At 38.8% G+C, this 17,612-nt stretch overlaps 1 protein-coding gene across 3 annotated transcripts in view; it reads right to left on the reverse strand.

The window, feature by feature from the left end:
* Window positions 1-9,697: 9,697 nt before the first annotated feature.
* PURG (purine rich element binding protein G) overlaps window positions 9,698-17,612 on the reverse strand; it is an 86,233-nt gene continuing 78,318 nt past the window's right edge. For all 3 annotated transcript variants that reach the window (XM_073636948.1, XM_073636949.1, XM_073636950.1), the window contains one exon: window positions 9,698-13,451. In XM_073636948.1, coding sequence (XP_073493049.1) covers window positions 12,459-13,433 — 975 coding nt within the window. In that variant the 5' untranslated portion in view covers window positions 13,434-13,451 and the 3' untranslated portion in view covers window positions 9,698-12,458. The remainder of the gene's footprint in view (window positions 13,452-17,612) is intronic.

Below are 17,612 nucleotides of genomic sequence, written 5' to 3' on the forward strand. Positions count from 1 at the left end.
CATGCTGCCCTGCCTGCTGACGCCACTCTGCCGTGCTCCTTTTCCCTGTTCCTGTATCACGTCTTCTCAGACCAATCATTCAGTATAATGAGGCTATGTTGTATCAGGATCTAGTGCGGTAGTAAGCTCTGAATTGTACAGGTGCAGAGTGGAGTTTGTCAATTGGTTCTGTGACGTCACTGCATAAGACTACAGAGAATCCTACTGTCTCAAAGATCTTATAGTACAAAAGTTGTCTGCTGCAATTCTGCCTGAGGAATCCCTGACATTAGATACTGCGGTCAGTGAATAATTCGGCTGATCCTGGCAGCAGCGTGTACGGCATGTTCGCGACCGTGTTCTGCTGGTGGTACCGCGCAAGAGGCTGGTACCATCAGCGGTTTCCATATTGAGACACCCATCACTTGGGTGTCCCAATATGGCGGTCGACGAACTTCCGCCGCTTGGAATTCTGGCATCCGGACACATCTGGACGGAACAGGATGTGAAGACATTACAAGGCAAGTATATATTAAGATATATATGTACGCATATCCATAATAATGTCAATATACATATAATAGAAAAGTGCAAACTGTAATATGCATCTAATGCCAATATGAAGATCTGTATAACATTGTGCAAGAAAGATATATATCCAAAAAAGAAATAATATAATCATAGCCACAAAAATCGTGTCAACATATATATGCACCTTAGGCTCATAAAGCCGAGCAAAGTCAGAGTATGGGTACACATGTATGCATGTAAGCATTCATATATAGACCTAAAGAGCATACGGCAAACACAGAAAGGTCTATACAGAGGTATACAGTTATATGAAAAAGTTTGGGCACCCCTATTAATCTTAAGCTTATTGTTTTATAAAAATTGGTGTTTTTGCAACAGCTATTTCAGTTTGATATATGTAATAACTGTTGGACACAGTAATGTTTCTGCCTTGAAATGAGGTCTATTGTACTAACAGAAAATGTGCAATCTGCATTCAAACAAAATTTGACAGGTGCATAAGTATGGGCACCTCACCAGAAAAGTGACATTAATATTTAGTAGATCCTCCTTTTGCAAAAATAACAGCCTCTAGTCGCTTCCTGTAGCTTTTAATGAGTTCCTGGATCCTGGATGAAGGTATTTTTGACCATTCCTCTTTACAAAACAATTCCAGTTCAGTTAAGTTTGATGGTCGCCAAGCATGGACAGCCCTCTTCAAATGATCCCACAGATGTTCAATGATATTCAGGTCTGGGGACTGGGATGGCCATTCCAGAACATTGTAATTGTTCCTCTGCATGAATGCCTGAGTAGATTTGGAGCGGTGTTTTGGATCATTGTCTTGCTGAAAGATCCATCCCCTGCGTAACTTCAACTTTATCACTGATTCTTGAACATTATCGTCCCTCAACTTTAACAAGATTCCCGGTGCCGGCATTGGCCACACAGCCCCAAAGCATGATGGAACCTCCACCAAATTTTACTGTGGGTAGCAAGTGTTTTTCTTGGAATGCTGTGTTTTTTTGCCACCATGCATAACGCCTTTTTGTATGACCAAACAACTCAATCTTGGTTTCATCAGTCCACAGGACCTTCTTCCAAAAATAAATTGGCTTCTCCAAATGTGCTTTTGCATACCTCAGCCGACACTGTTTGTGGCGTGCTTGCAGAAACGGCTTCTTTCGCATCACTCTCCCATACAGCTTCTCCTTGTGCAAAGTGCGTTGTATAGTTGACCGATGCACAGTGACACCATCTGCAGCAAGTTGATGCTGCAGCTCTCTGGAGGTGGTCTGAGGATTGTCCTTGACTGATCTCACCATTCTTCTTCTCTGCCTTTCTGATGTTTTTCTTGGCCTGCCACTTCTGGCCTTAACAAGAACTGTCCCTATGTTCTTCCATTTCCTTACTATGTTCCTCACAGTGGAAACTGACAGGTTAAATCTCTGAGACAGCTTTTTGTATCCTTCCCCTGAACAACGATGTTGAATAATCTTTGTTTTCAGATCATTTGACAGTTGTTTTGAGGAGCCCATGATGCCACTCTTCAGAGGAGATTCAAACAGGAGGACAACTTGCAAGTGGCCACTTTAAGTAGCTTTTCTCATGATTGCATACACCTGGCTATGAAGTTCAAAGCTCAATGAGGTTACAAAACCCAAAAAAAGTGCTTTAGTATGTCAGTAAAAAGTAGGTAGGAGTATTTAAAACAAGAAAATGATAAGGGTGCCCATACTTATGCACCTGTCAAATTTTGTTTGAATGCAGATTGCACATTTTCTGTTAGTACAATAAACCTCATTTCAAGGCAGAAACATTACTGTGTCCAACAGTTATTACATATATCAAACTGAAATAGCTGTTGCAAAAACACCAATTTTAAGAAAACATTAAGCTTAAGATTAATAGGGGTGCCCAAACTTTTTCATATAACTGTATATAGCTTGCTTGTATATTTATTACAGGTAGGTGAGAAGTAAGGTAAGAGTGTGCCGCTCACAGATCTACCTGGGAGTCAAGCTGTACATCAGTATAACCCTCTTCATTCAGTATGTGCCATCAAAAACACATAGGCACATTTATACAACAATTAATGCTCGTGAACTTGGAATAATTACCGTAGAACGTAATGTCATGGCGCCCCAGGACGAAGCATTTAAATGCGAAACGAGCGTCGGGTGTGGTGGGTCCCTGGACATTACATTCTAAGTATTATATTATCATTTACTTTTTGGATATACATCTTTCTTGCACCGTGTTATACATGTCTCCATACTGGCATTAGATGCATATTACAGTTTGCACTTTTCTATTATATGTATTGACATGATTATGGATGTACATACATATATATCTATATTAAAATACATTCATACTATTGACATGATTTACATGGTGTTCATATAATTATTTATATACCTTATGGTCCAGGTTTACTCACCTCTGCCTTATCTGTGTTTTTTTCTCTTTTTAATATGTCTACTTTTATACTTGGATTTTATCATGATTGTCTAAATAAAGTTTTACAATTTTAATTGGCCTTAGAGTTTTTTTGCTCTGGCTTTGGTATTTGCCATTATCTATGGCCTTATTTATAGGATAGATAACAGGTGTATTTAAATGTATTTGAACAGATTTCAAGTCTGGTTGCTAGGAACATATTGCCTCACAAAGCAGCCTTTTTAATGGTACTATCATGAGTGTGTAACCAGTCCATCTATAACTTCAGTATTTCCCTCAAGGCCAAATTGATACTTAAAAGGAGATGTCCTCTTTCATGAAATCCTGGGCCACTGGTGCAGTTTGTATATACGTACATACATACGCTTTACTCGCCTTCCCCCGGACCACTGCTGACGTCATGTGAGCTCCGTGGCCCTGCCCATGAAGATGGAGTCCTGCTCAAAGCCACTGATTGGCTGCCATGCATTAGTTAATATCAGATACTGGGAGCAGAGAGGGTGATTAAAGCTTTTTTTTTTTAAACAATCTGCAGTTGGGGGTTCTCCTCTTTCAGCAAGCCCTTCTAATTGAAACTAAAAGGGAAAAGGCTTTAGACATTTCTGGAACATAGCTGGAGGTAGTCATTGCAATGTTTAGTACTTAAAAAGTATAAGAGTAATGCAAATCATTTTTAAAAGTGATATACTAAATTTGCAATAATTAATTGGCAGCAGAATTATAAAGAATTCCATACTTCCTTAATGAAGAACATTTTTTTTTTTTTTTTTTTAGCATAGCCACCACCACATAATATGCCATTTCCAGTCTAAGTACCGCATATCACAATATATTTGCCGACTTCATAGACCTATCAGATTATACAGGATTCACTATCAAAAGCCATTTTGTATTTAAAGATGATATCTTCTCATAAAGCAACAATATACATTAACCAAACGTATTTTATGGAAGCAGATCTGATCTGCAATGCAAGACTGATAAGTACACAGTTTGGTACAATTATCTATAAACTCCTATAATCAGTTGTCTAATGTTAAAAGCACATCCACCACCACATACATTTTATAGATCATTACACATTTTATATATATTATAATATATATATATATATATATATATATATATATTTATTTATTATATATATAAGCACAGATCCTCTAAATCAGTGCTATATCAGCACCAAATCCATTTTAACAACTTCAGTATTCTACATATAATTAAAACTAAATCATGATGCTACTTAGAAAGGCTAGAATTCCTTCTTATACCCCTTATAAACCCCTTATAAGTATAAAATGCAATGCACAAACATACAGCTAAAGATATGAGAATAGAAGAATCTAGTAGTTTTACGTACATGTGAGTTTACACAGTGACAAAGTCACTAATGGTCTACGCACATAGCAAACTCACTTTACAAAGTGCTTAAATAGTAGTAGGGAGGTAATGTCAGTCATTTTGACTACAGTTAGTGCTTCAAAGTTTATGAACCTTTCAAAATGTTCGAGATTTCTGCATACATTAGAATTTCACATAAGACCTAAACATACACTGTGTTCCAAATTATTATGCAAATAATATTTTCTCAGATTTTCCCAAATTACCTATATGAATTGCAGTCATTGTAATTTTCCAGTCAAATAACTATTAGAGTACAATTGAAAGGTTTTTGTACAAACTGCCTATGATAACAGTATATTTTTTAAAAAATAAAAAACTCAAACTGCACTCAAAATGCATGTTCCAAATTATTATGCACAGCAGAGTTTTCAACCTTTTCATTTTAATAAAGAACAAAAAAATGGTCATTTTTTAAATTATAAGCATTAGCAGGTTATTACAAATTGAAATCAACAGTTTTCAACTCAAAACTTTATTTTAGGTGATGTTACATTTGCACATAGGACCGCTTGTTCGAAAGGAGCTTCTGAACTCTCTCATCCATTGAATTTGTCAGGTTTTGGATGGTTTCTGCTTCAATTGTTTTGCATGAGGACTGAACACCCTCCCAGAGCTGTTGCTTAGATGTGAACTGCCTCCCGCCATCATAGACACTCCTTTTGATGATGCTCCAGAGGTTCTCAATGGGGTTGAGGTCAGGGGAGCATGGGGGCCACACCATAAGTTTGTCCCCTTTTATGCCCACAGCAGCCAGAGATGCAGATGTGTTATGTGCAGCATGAGACGGGGCATTATCAAGCATGAAAATGATCTTGCTGCGGAATGCACTGTTCTTCTTCTTGAACCATGGAAGGAAGTGCTGTTTGAGAAACTCAACATACATTATGGAGTTCATCTGTACCCCTTCAGGGATCCTAAAAGGGCCGACAATCTCTCTCCCCATGATTCCAGCCCAAAACATTACTCCACATCCTCCTTGCTAGCGCCGTAGCCGTGTTTGCATGGGGTGTCCATCAACCAGCCATCCTCCACTCCATCCATCTGGACCATCGAGATAATTTCATGCATGTTAATGCCCCGACTCATGCTGCACATAACACATCTGCATCTCTGGCTGCTATGGGCATAAAAGGGGACAAACTTATGGTGTGGCACCCATGCTCCCCTGACCTCAACCCCATTGAGAACCTCTGGAGCATCATCAAAAGTTGTGTCTATGATGGCGGGAGGCAGTTCACATCTAAGCAACAGCTCTGGGAAGGTATTCTGTCCTCATGCAAAACAATTAAAGCAGAAACCATCCAAAACCTGACAAATTCAATGGATGAGAGAGTTCAGAAGCTCCTTTCGAACAAGGGGTCCTATGTGCAAATGTAACATCACCTAGAATAAAGTTTTGAGTTGAAAATTGTTTGATTTCAGTTTGTAATAACCTGCTAATGCTTATAATTTCAAAAATGAACATTTTTTTGTTCTTTATTAAAATGAAAAGGTTGAAAACTCTGCTGTGCATAATAATTTGGAACATGCATTTTGAGTGCAGTTTGAGTTTTTTATTTTTTAAAAAATATACTGTTATCATAGGCAGTTTGTACAAAAACCTTTCAATTGTACTCTAATAGTTATTTGACTGGAAAATTACAATGACTGCAATTCATATAGGTAATTTGGGAAAATCTGAGAAAATATTATTTGCATAATAATTTGGAACACAGTGTAGATAAAGAGAACCAAATCAAAACAAATTAATAAAAAGATTCCACTGTCATTTTTCTTTAAATGGAATCTGTCAGGAAGTTTAACCTACCTAATATATGGGCATGCAGATCTTTGAAACATAAAAGATGTAAATGCTTTGATGAATTTAGCTGTTGCTGTGTTCCCGAGAAATTGACCGTTTAATTCATAAGCAAGAGAGGCATAAGTGATGTGGGCGTGACATAGAACTTAACTAGTCACTGCCTCATGAGGTTGTTTCCCCACACAGCACTAGCCTCCTTAGATTGAGTGATAGTTCATGGTCTGTGTGACATCAGGCTCCAGATAAGGAAAGTAGACAATGAGCCATCAATTAAGCTAAAGAACATTGTGTGTGGCTGGGAAACTAGCTTAGAAGGCATATGTTTGTTAAGTGCTTTGTTATGCCCATAGCACTTACCCGTTTGGCATTGGATGAAACCGCTTATTTCTCATTTAATACAGCTTCACAACAGCTTGCTTTACCTCATTATCTGCCCCCTCTTCATTGACTGACAGCTCTGGCTTCTTAGAGCCAGAGAAGGGAGGGGATAGAAGGAAACCAAGCAGGTGAGGTGGTGTATATTAATGATAGACCCACGCTTAATGCTTCTGGCTGGGTCTAAGTGCCAACATCGGGCAGGTTCAGAATGCTGTTAACTAGCAGATTAACCCTCTATCTGCAAGTTAATAGTGTTTTTTTTCACGTAACAGGTTCCTTTTAAGGTCAGAACTTTGACTTGGCCATTCCAAAACTTTAATCTTCTTTGACCATTGATGCATGACCCATTTCCTTTTGCGTGTCAGCTCTTGGGCAGATGTCTTGACAATTTGCTTTAGAATTTACTGGTGTAATTCACAAATGACTATTCCATCAGTGATGTTAAATCATCCTGGCCCAGATGCATCAAAACGGGCCGAAACTATTGTTCCCCAATCACTAGGTTTCAAAGATGGTATGAGGGTTTTATGAAGTTTCTTTCCCCAAACATAACATTCCTCAAATCAAACCAAGAAGCTTTATTTTGGCTTCATCCATTCACAAAACATTGTTTTAATAGCCTTCTAGCTTGTCTTGATGATCTTTAGCAAACTACAGATTGACAGTAATATATTTTGTAAAGCAGAGCACCATTGTTGTTCAGTGTCCTCCTGATGGTGGACTCGTGAACATTACTATCAGCTAAAGCGAGAGTGGCCTTTAGTTGCTCAGAGGTTACCTTGGGTTCCATTGTGACCTTGCAAACTATTATATGTCATGATCTTTGTTGAACAACCATTTCTGGGGAAGGTAATAGTTATGAATTTTTTCCATTGTAGACAATCTGCGGACTGGTGATGTCCAAAATCTTAGACATGGATTTTACCATTTTCAGCGTGATGAGCATGAACAAACCTTCTTCCAAGGTGCTCAGTAATTTCCTTTGTTTGTAAATTATACAATTGTGTAGATCATACTAATGGATCCCTATTCTTTACATAAAACAGGTCAACCACTCATACCTGACAGTCATCCCATTGATTGGTAACACCAAAGTCTAGGATCAGCAGATAATGTGAAGGTGAAATTAAAGTTTACTCACAGACATGTAATCCTGAATAATTTTCCTCATGTGTGAAAATCTAAATTTAGTTTTCTTTTTTTTTTTTTACTTTAAAATATTTTGATGGAGTTAACAACATTGATATGAAAATAGAACATCACAATTAAGTTCAATATTCACAATCTAATATTAGTTTTAGCTTAAATGTATGCAGAAATATGGAAAATTCTGAAAGGCTCACAAACTATCAATAACGACTGTAAATTCCTTCATGGTTTAATAAAAGTAACTGGTTTCCTTTAATGCATAACATTGCCCCTATAAATGGCATTTGACATATGCTTTTGGTGTCATTCTATTTAGTACTTTACAAAGAAACATTATAGTAATAGTACCATCTACAGAGCGCAAAAAAAAACCTATAGAGCAATATTTACTACTACAGACTTGTGAACCTGGCTAACAATATACTATATATGTGACAAAGCAAAGTTTTCACATCATCTCAAATGATAATTTAGCAAATTTTCATCATTTTTAAGCCAAAAAATGTTGTTCTTAATAGGGGCAGAATACAAAATAATATTAGCATTTTTTTCTGGGGTCAACTCAAATTTGAATAAAAACAAAAAACACATGCATAAGCAACACCAAATCCAAGATGTTTAAAGGATTATATCACTACATTTATACTGATGACCTATCCTTAAAAGGAACCCGTCACCAGAAAAAACGCTATTAACCTGCAGATATGGGGTTAATAGCATTAGTAACCTGCCTGGCACCCACACTTAGCCGAACGCTGCCAGGAGAAAATTATTTTTATTCTTCCCAGCAGCGTTCCAGTCTCAGTCACGGGGGCGCAGCCAGGGCGGGTTCAGTCACCGCTCAGAGTATACAGAATGGCAGCTGTAACCGCACCCCCGCCACTGCCTAACAGCAGGCCCCAATGCAGAGCCAGTGTCAGTCAGGGCCAGGGGTGCGGTTACAGCTGCCGCTCTGTATACTCAGAGAGGTGACTGAACCTGCGCCGGTGTCGCTCTTGTGACTTAAAATGGAACGCTACCTGGGAAACTAAAGTTAATTTTCTCGCTGCAGCGTTTGGCACCAGGCAGGTTAAGAACACTAGTAACCTACAAATTAACCCCATATCTGCAGAATAATAGAGTTTTTTTCTTGTGACAGGTTCCCCTTAAGTCCTTGAGTCTTCAGAAACAGAGCTTCACCCATCTGCTGTTCTCAAAGCTGGCGACCAGATGTTAGCAGTTGCAGAGCTGAGCAGCACAGCTCCATCAACTGTATAGTGTACTTCTGCTGAGAACTGCAGATCCTCACCTGAATAGGGCTCAGCTTTACAACTGTTAACATTTGGCCGCTGCTGGCACTGAACAGCTAATGGGTGGGGGTGCTGGGTACTGGACCCCCCACTGAACTGATGTATCCTACAGGCCTGTTTACATGAGCTGACCGGCAGCACTAAACAATTGCGGATTAGCGGAAACTTAATAGCATGTTTACACAGGCAGACCCGCTCTTCAGTTGCACACTAAAGAAACCGTATTATGTTGTTCAGTGCACATAGGCTACTACTGTTCTCAGCAGACGAGTCCTGTTTATATAGGACGATGCGCTGCCGAGAATGATGATCTTGTGTGCAGTACAAAAGATATTGTAATTGGAGGAAACGTTCGTTGGGTGATTGGCAGACTGCACAATTATTGTGAACGAGCACTTTGCTTCAACATAATCTTTCAGTGTAAATGGACCTTTGGGATGGGTCATCAATATAAAAAGAGTGGAACAGTATTTTAAGCATGTGGCTGGCAATATGACTGGTACACCCTGTAATTTTGCTATATCACTTGTGAGCCAAGTTTATTTTGGTAGTTCTACAAGTTAGGGGAAGGAAAGGTTGAACAGGGGGAGGAAAGGTTGAACTGGGGGGAGGAAAGGTTGAGCTTGACGGAACTAGGTCTTTATTCAACCTACGCTACTATGTATGTATAGCTACATGAGGCTTTGAAAAAAAAAAAAAAAAAAAGTGATAAAATGTGGATGGATTACAGTTGTGTGAAACCAAAGTTTTATTAACTGGCAAAACCAATAGCAAGAATCATCATTACAGTTACTGTAAATACATTAGGTGTGTTGATTTTAACCGAGTTAAGTAAATCTAGATTACTACAAACTTTGTTAATATACCAAATTCTTACAGTATCAATCTAAAATCTTGCAGAAACACCGCTTAAAAGTTCCTCAAAGGCTGTAGTGTTTTTCAATGGGATTACTTAGGACTTGGCCCCAAGATCACTACTTAACTTGCAATGGCTCAATGTATGAGAATGTACACAAAATTTGTGTACAGATATGCTACTCTACCACTCACTATTAGGCTCTATTCATATTAGACTCAAGGCTAATTAATAAAAGATACATGATGGAGTAGATATGAGCCTTCAGAATTCCAATATGCCATTATTTTTTCAGCCACATTTTAACATTACAGGAATTAATGATGCTGATAATGTAACAGATAGAAATCTTTTTGTATATTCCATTCAAAATTAGAACCACACTTCAATATCCTGATGGTTGCCAAAATTAAGTGTCAGCTCTTGTACTCCCATTGGAATCGTATTTCTGGTTTATCTTTTTTCATAACCATGTTATGCCATTCCTCCTTTAGCCCTTCTAGAAATTTTCTGAATGAAGTGACTGCTGCTGCTATTGCCCTTTTCAATGGTGTGGGTCCCTACACAATCTGACCCTGACTGCACCAATTGGACAATATCAGACTGTTCAAGGACACCCCCAACGAGTAACACTCAATTGACAATGCATTAAAAAAATTCTAAGAGTAATAACAGAAAAATATCACAATTCAAAGTTCTAAGAAAAATGCTCCAGAATTGGTATTTCATCGGAAATACAATTTTTTACAACAAAACATGTTAGGTCTTCATTAGAACGCAAAATACGCCAAAACATTAATTAGGCCTTGTTCACATTGCTAAAACAGCAATGTTATACTAGGGTCTGATTAAAAAGTATGCAACCTGTTTAAGTAACTATTTTCTATGGAGGCGGAGTGCTAAAATGGAAGGAAAAAAAAAATACAATTCCATTATTATAGCACAAATGCGAACAAGGTCTTGACAAAGTCAAAAATACATTTTGAGGAAGTTTTACAAGCTATTTTGAAATAAAAAACGAAAAAAAGAAAAGGAAAAGGAAAGCGTAAGAGCGCTTTGGTGCAGAAAAACTAATGTTACTCTCTGCATTAATCAATTAGTGTTTAGGAAAAAGGGGGAAAGTGCCAGTCATTGACAAATCAAGGCATTGTAATTACTGTATGATATTTATGGACCAAAAAAGTTTGTTACATTCTTCCCCGAATTAGCAGTGTGAACATATTCTCCATTACTACAGGCACTGGGATTAGCAGCAACAGTGTTGTGATACTTACTGTATACCCCACTTATAATCATTACTAAAGATAACTCTATAGATATGCTTAACATGCATAACTATGGTATACATACAATTTATAATTAAACACTAATGGTTCATATATATTTATAGATATATATATATATATATAATTTTTTTTTTCTTTAAATAAAAAATAAAACTTTTTAGTGCTTCTACACCCAACATACAAAGTCAGCAACCCCTTGTGCAAAACAATACATAAATAAGGGCAGATTTGGTATGGTTCAACTGTCCATTGTCATAAATGAGAACCCTACACCACACTTCAGGTGGAAATATAGGTCTTTCCATTTTTATTTTTTTTTGTTAAAGCACCCAATCGTTCTTTGCTAGGAGATGCTGCGTAAAACACAATCAAACGATACTCAACTAAAATAATATTTTAAACATTCACTAATAGTTTTTTTTCTTTGTGACCTGACACTCACACGCACACACCGGGGGGGGGGGGGGGGGGGGGAGAAGTAATCAGTTACCTTGACTTACAATATAAACAATTTCTCATAGTACAACAGGCCTATACATAGGTGCACCATAATCTATATATTTCTATATAAAATAGCCATAAAGGGAGGAATATTGTTAAAAGGCATAATTCTACTCTTTTACATATGCAAGCTGCTACTGTCAGGATATATTTTCTACCCTAGATTCAGTGCAGCCGTTTTGTTGACACTTGAACAGTTTCTTTGAAATGTAGAAATTCCTTGGCTGTAAACAGTGTAAACAGTTATCACACACTGTCAGCTACCATTCGTCTTTGTTGCTGATGGATTCTGCACCCAACAGACATTCTCAACTCTGAACAGAGTTTTACAAATGTGTAAATGCATTTCATATACATTCACAGTAATAAATGCCCTGTATATAAGCTTGGCAGAGCTGAAAGCAAATGTGAAAATCAAACAAATAATTAAAAAAAAAATGTTGACTAGGTTATATATCATATTTGTATAATATCTATACATCTATGCAAGTAGAAATATAGATATAATGTAGTTTGCTTTTATAGTGCAATTCAAGCCTTACCTAAAGGTATTTTAAAAGGTTGAACTTTGTGCTGATCAAAAAAACAAAAATACTTATACAGTCTTGAAATTATTGAAGCAGCTCTATCAGAGGCTGGTAAGCTCATAGTATTGTTTGTGTTGTAGGCCAAGATGCGGACACCAGACTCTTTGAAGGACTTCTTGTCCATTGATACTCTGCTAAAAAATAATAAAAAGGAATGAACAAAAATTAAAAAATAGGGAAATCTTCTAAAAGACTACAGAATTTGTCTCCAATAAAAAGACTTCAAATTTTGTAAGGTGTTCTCTGGCATTTGTTTTACTCAGGACACTCTTGCTCTTCACTACTGTCCACACGTGCATCCATCCGCTTTTCTTTATGGCTATTGTAAATTTTTCTCATTTCCTCTTCATATTTGATAAAATTGTCCCCAAACCTGGTCCATACTTTGTAAGGGACTGTGATAGTGTTGCGATAGGGAGGTCTAACCTCGCTTACCCTTAAGAATATGCCATAACGGTTTGAGCCAACGTCAAAGTAGAACCTCTTATTGTCCACACGGAAAGATGTTCCTTCTGGAAGCTCAGGAGGTTCATCACCACCACCTCGTCGTTCTTCTATATCTCCTTCTCCATAATCTTCAATAAGCTGAACTAATGCATCTCTGAATTCGATCATACCTTGCGCTGGTAGAACTATTGTCTGCTCTTGACCCAAGCTCTGCCCAAAATAACCAATCATTCCAGGTCCTCTGGTCATCGTTTGTCTTATTCTAAGAAAGCGTCCCCGTTGGTTCTCTTTAAGGTCTAAATAATATTTTCTATTGTCGCGTTCAATATACTCAGTTTTTAGAACGCTGTGTGTTGCAGGTTCTTCTGATCCAACAGAACCTGAAGGTGAGGATGGATGAGGCCTCCTTCTAGAATCATGCTCTTTCTCACTACCATGTTCACTTCTTTGAGAATGACTACTTCGTAGACCCAGATGAGCATAGTGCTCAATAAAATCTCCTAAACAATCTTTTAATTCAGCAGCCACAGACAAGGATAACGTTAACTTGCTTTTTCTAATATTATCCTGCCGCCCTCTACCAATCCAAACTTCTGCAATCTTTAAAAAACGACCTCGAGCGCTCTGCTTGACGTCCAAGTAAAACCTTTTTTTTTGAATGTCAACTCGCTTAGATGCTAGCTCTTGTATCTCTAAATTTTGCGTGGAGGGGTAGCTGTACTGCTGCGGATAAATGTTCCTGCTTATACCTGCACTTTCCCTTTGGCCTCTTCCTCGATCCATATTTAATGTCTCAGTCAGCTAAAAAGAAAAAATATTAAAAGAATCGTGAATTAAAATATTAGGTACAGTTGAAACAATAACACTACCCCACACTGACTCAATGCGTTTTCCTATGGAGAACCCAAAGTCTTTTCTACTGCCAATGTAAATTATGAATTAAGAAAAAATGTCAGCATGCAATGTATACTTACATTTCCGTCGACAATGGAGCTAGTTATACCACATTGCAAATTATAAAACATGTATTGCTGTAATTCTGTAACATTTTACCAGCTACTAGAAGCACAGGACTAGAGTCCAAATTCTTGAGAGAGAAAATAATATTAAAGTTTGATTACATGTTACTAAGCACTTTAGACAGCAGTCACTTGACCAAGATGTTCGGGAATGTGTGTGTCAGAGTGGGGTCTCGCTACATGATCCAAAGCAGTGCGCTACCTCGTTTGAAACAGCTTCTTTAAACCAGACGACTTTTTTGCTTCTGAACTTGAAAACACTACTCCAGCGTTTATTTTACTACTGGAGTGGTGCTTCTCTTATACTTGCCAGCCGCCTTCTTCACCTTCAATCGCCGCAGCTCCCGTTGGTCTACAACAGATTGTGACCTGAAGGATTGTTCCAGTGTTTGCTAGTGCGAGACAGAGGTCACATTTCAATGCAAGTCTACAAAAGCCTCGTTCTGGCTCTCAGACTTGCATTAAGAGCTTGTGACTATTACTTCTGACTTTCGGCCAGTCAGAAGTTGGGAGTCACAAGATAACGCCACGGGACCTGAGTGGCACCGATAAAAAGGTAAAGACAGAGGCAAGTAAGTACAACTATAAGGTCAGAGACCTTAGATTAGAAGCACCACTACCAACGGCTGCCAGATGTCTGAAAGCCTGTAAGTGGAAGTCGGTCCAACCCCCATTGAATATTGAACTTCAGTCCCGAATACAAGATACCAGAGGTATGGAATATCTTACAGCTAGGCTGAATAAGATTATTGAGCATTTTAATGCAGTTTGGACTCTTTGGCATATGTATTGGGTTCAGAGAGACTACTACTAAGTGTAGTGGCAATTGGTTGTCACGGGACATACAGAAAGTTTCTTTATTTCTCCTCCCTCATTCTGTCTCAGTGTCTTGTGGTGTCATTGTTTCTGTTGTAGACAATATATTGAGATGCACAGAGGCGGAGGAGGAGGAGGAGAACTCCAGCGATGAAAAAAAAAACAAAAACACTGGAGTGGTATTTTAATTGCCCAAAAGTTGATCTTTCTAAAAATAATCTGTCTTGGTTGGCACTGTTGTAGGAGCAACGACAAAGCGATAGCTCACGACCGCTACAGCCAATCACTGAGCTCAATTGTCTAATGACTTTTACCTTGGAATGCACGTTGAGCCGAGTGATTAGCTGTAGTGATCACCTGCCTTAGTTGGAACAGCACTCTTTCAGCCCCATCTACAGGGGTGCAGAAGAGGGTCAATGTTAGAATGGCAGGAAATAAAGCAGATTTTTTCATTTTAGAAGAGAGCAAAACGTTAGGCCATCAAAATTTAAAAGCAACAACCCATTTAAACCTTTCCCTCCAAGAAAGTATCTCATATATCCTTGCAGGTTAACAATACAGTAACAAAAGATGTATCAGATATGTTCTGTGTATTAATTTACTTAAAGTGGTACTAGGGAGATAAAGTATTTTAATGGACATGCCTTAAAACTATAAAGCCAACATCCATAGTGATGTTTGTAATCCTGACAGTACCTGCTATTGAATGCAATGGTGGCTCTGCTCCTCATCCCTTTTGGGACGTTATGTCACAGATCAAGGGGGGGGGGGGGCTTGGAGGTTGTCTGCTCCTGGCTTCTAGTAACAGCCAGCCCCCTAATAACATCTCCTTCCAGGCATGGTCAGCTACTACATTCATTCTATCCAAGCTCTGCCAGTACTTTCCCTCCCATCAGGATCCATGCCTGCTAATTTCACAGCTTCTTTCAGTCAGATTGACACATGTCAGAGTAAGCCATGGCAGTGCATTATGTATTGTCGTGTGGATCAGTGCTCTGCATCTGCTCCCTGCCTGATACATGACAGTACACATTATGCACTGCCATGGTTTGTTCTGCAGTTGATCACAGCTTGTATTTTCAGCTTCTCTACAACATGTCCAGGAGCATGGAGGGAGCTGTAAAGGAGCTGTAAAATTAGAAGGCATGGATCCCAAAAGGAGAGTGGAGGGGGAGGACAGGCAGAGCACAGATTGACTGTAGTAGATTGGCAGTGGATGGCTACACCCCCTAATCTTGGGCTGCATGGACAGAGATGTCATCAGGGAGCTGGCTGTTATTAGCAGCCAGCAGCAGGTCACGCCCCCTGATCTGTGACGTAATGTTCCCGCTGGGAGGGGGAGCATTGAGGAGCAGAGCCATAATCACATTCACTAGTAAGGGTATGTGCACATGATCAGTGTTCACTGCGGATTGAACGCAGCGCAAGTGTGCTGCGTGCAATCTGCAGTGACCAAATGTTACAGCATAGTCGATGGGATTTATACAAATCCCATGCCCACTATGCGTTCCCATTCTCCTGCGGCTCACCCGCGGAGACAGACATGCGGCGCGTCTTCACAGACCGTAGCGTGTCAATTTCTCTTAAGAGAAATTCTATAGTGCAAAGGATAGGATGCGGTGAAGCCGGGGTGCAGTGCTTTGGACGCAGCACAAGTATGCTGCGTTCAATGCGCTGCAAAAAAAGGATCGTGTGCACATACCCTAACAGGTACTGTCAGGATTACAAACATAAAGGATGTTGGTTTTATAGTTTTATCAAGGCATATCCATTAAAACACACTATCTCCATGAAGTACCACTTTAAACTTAATATTAACAACTGAGCCACAATGCTGACCCCATAGCCATATCTCAGCCTGGTGTGCAGCTACAGCAGCAAATCAGGGCCATTCTTAAAAAGGAGAATCTCGGCTGCTGCAACTGAGAATGTTAAAATTCCACCCACTGACATCAGCCAGGGTGAAGGAAGAGAGATGGGCAGTGCAGGAGCAGACAGGCAAAACTGCCTGTGAAAAACAACATCACAGCATGTACTAGTTTCTTCTATTTGTCGGATGTAACTCACCCACTGAAGTCTATGGGTGCGCAAAAACACAAACAAAAGCACACAGATGCCATATGGAGCCACCGTATAACGTTAGTTTTTCTAACTGTAATTGGTCTTGTAAATTATTAATGGCTGCTGCTGTAATAAAAAATGGATTGAAGACGAATGACAAGTGAAAAAAAAATAATCTGAGTTTTCTGAATGAAACAATGATATTTATACACTTGTGTGAACTTAGCCTTTATCAAGGTTAAAAATCATTTTATCTAGAAAAGCGTTTTCGCTGGTTTGTTTGGTGACTGGTAGCAAGTTTTTTGTGTAAAAATATCTGAAATTTGAGGAAAATTGTGAAAAATTCACGATTTTCAAACTTTTCAATGCTTATATCCTTAAACCAGATTGTCAAATTCAGTTTTGAAAGGACATTAGAGGCCTATACATCAGAAAACCCCAGAAGTGATAACATTTTAAAAACTGCAACCCTCAAATAGGATAATAGAGAAAATCGACCCCATAATTTGATCCGCAATTTCTCCTGAACATGATGATACCCCAAATATGGTCAAAAACTGCTTTTTGGGTACATAACCAGGGCTGTGGAGTTGGTGTCCATTTTGGTGGTGTCGGAGTCTATATAAAATGGACGGACTCCTAAAATATATAATAAATTGGGTACAGTAGTTCAATGCAGTGTGTGGGAAATATTTTACATGAGAATTTGGTAAAGTTATGAAATGTCCTATAAATGTCTGTCCTATTCCTGATCTAAGGGTCTAGACTTTTAGCTGAGATGAATCTGTGCTACAGTAAATTTATCACTTAAATATGAGCCATGTATGAGGGAGTCGGAGTCGTGGAAATTGAGGAGTCGGGAGTTGGATGTAGGGCTTACCGACTCCACAGCCCTGCACGTGACAGAGCTCGGAAAGGAAAGAGCGCCATTTGATTTTTGGAGCGAAAATTTGGCTGGAATAGATTGTGAATGCCATTTCACATTTACAGAGCCCATGACATGCCAAAATAGCAGAAGCCCCCCAACAAATGACACCATTTTGGAAACTAGACCACTCAAGGAATT

This window comes from Phyllobates terribilis, unplaced genomic scaffold (genome assembly GCF_046119375.1).
Source record: "Phyllobates terribilis strain yellow unplaced genomic scaffold, ASM4611937v1 Scaffold_1__5_contigs__length_1240528914, whole genome shotgun sequence".
Taxonomy (NCBI): domain Eukaryota; kingdom Metazoa; phylum Chordata; class Amphibia; order Anura; family Dendrobatidae; genus Phyllobates; species Phyllobates terribilis.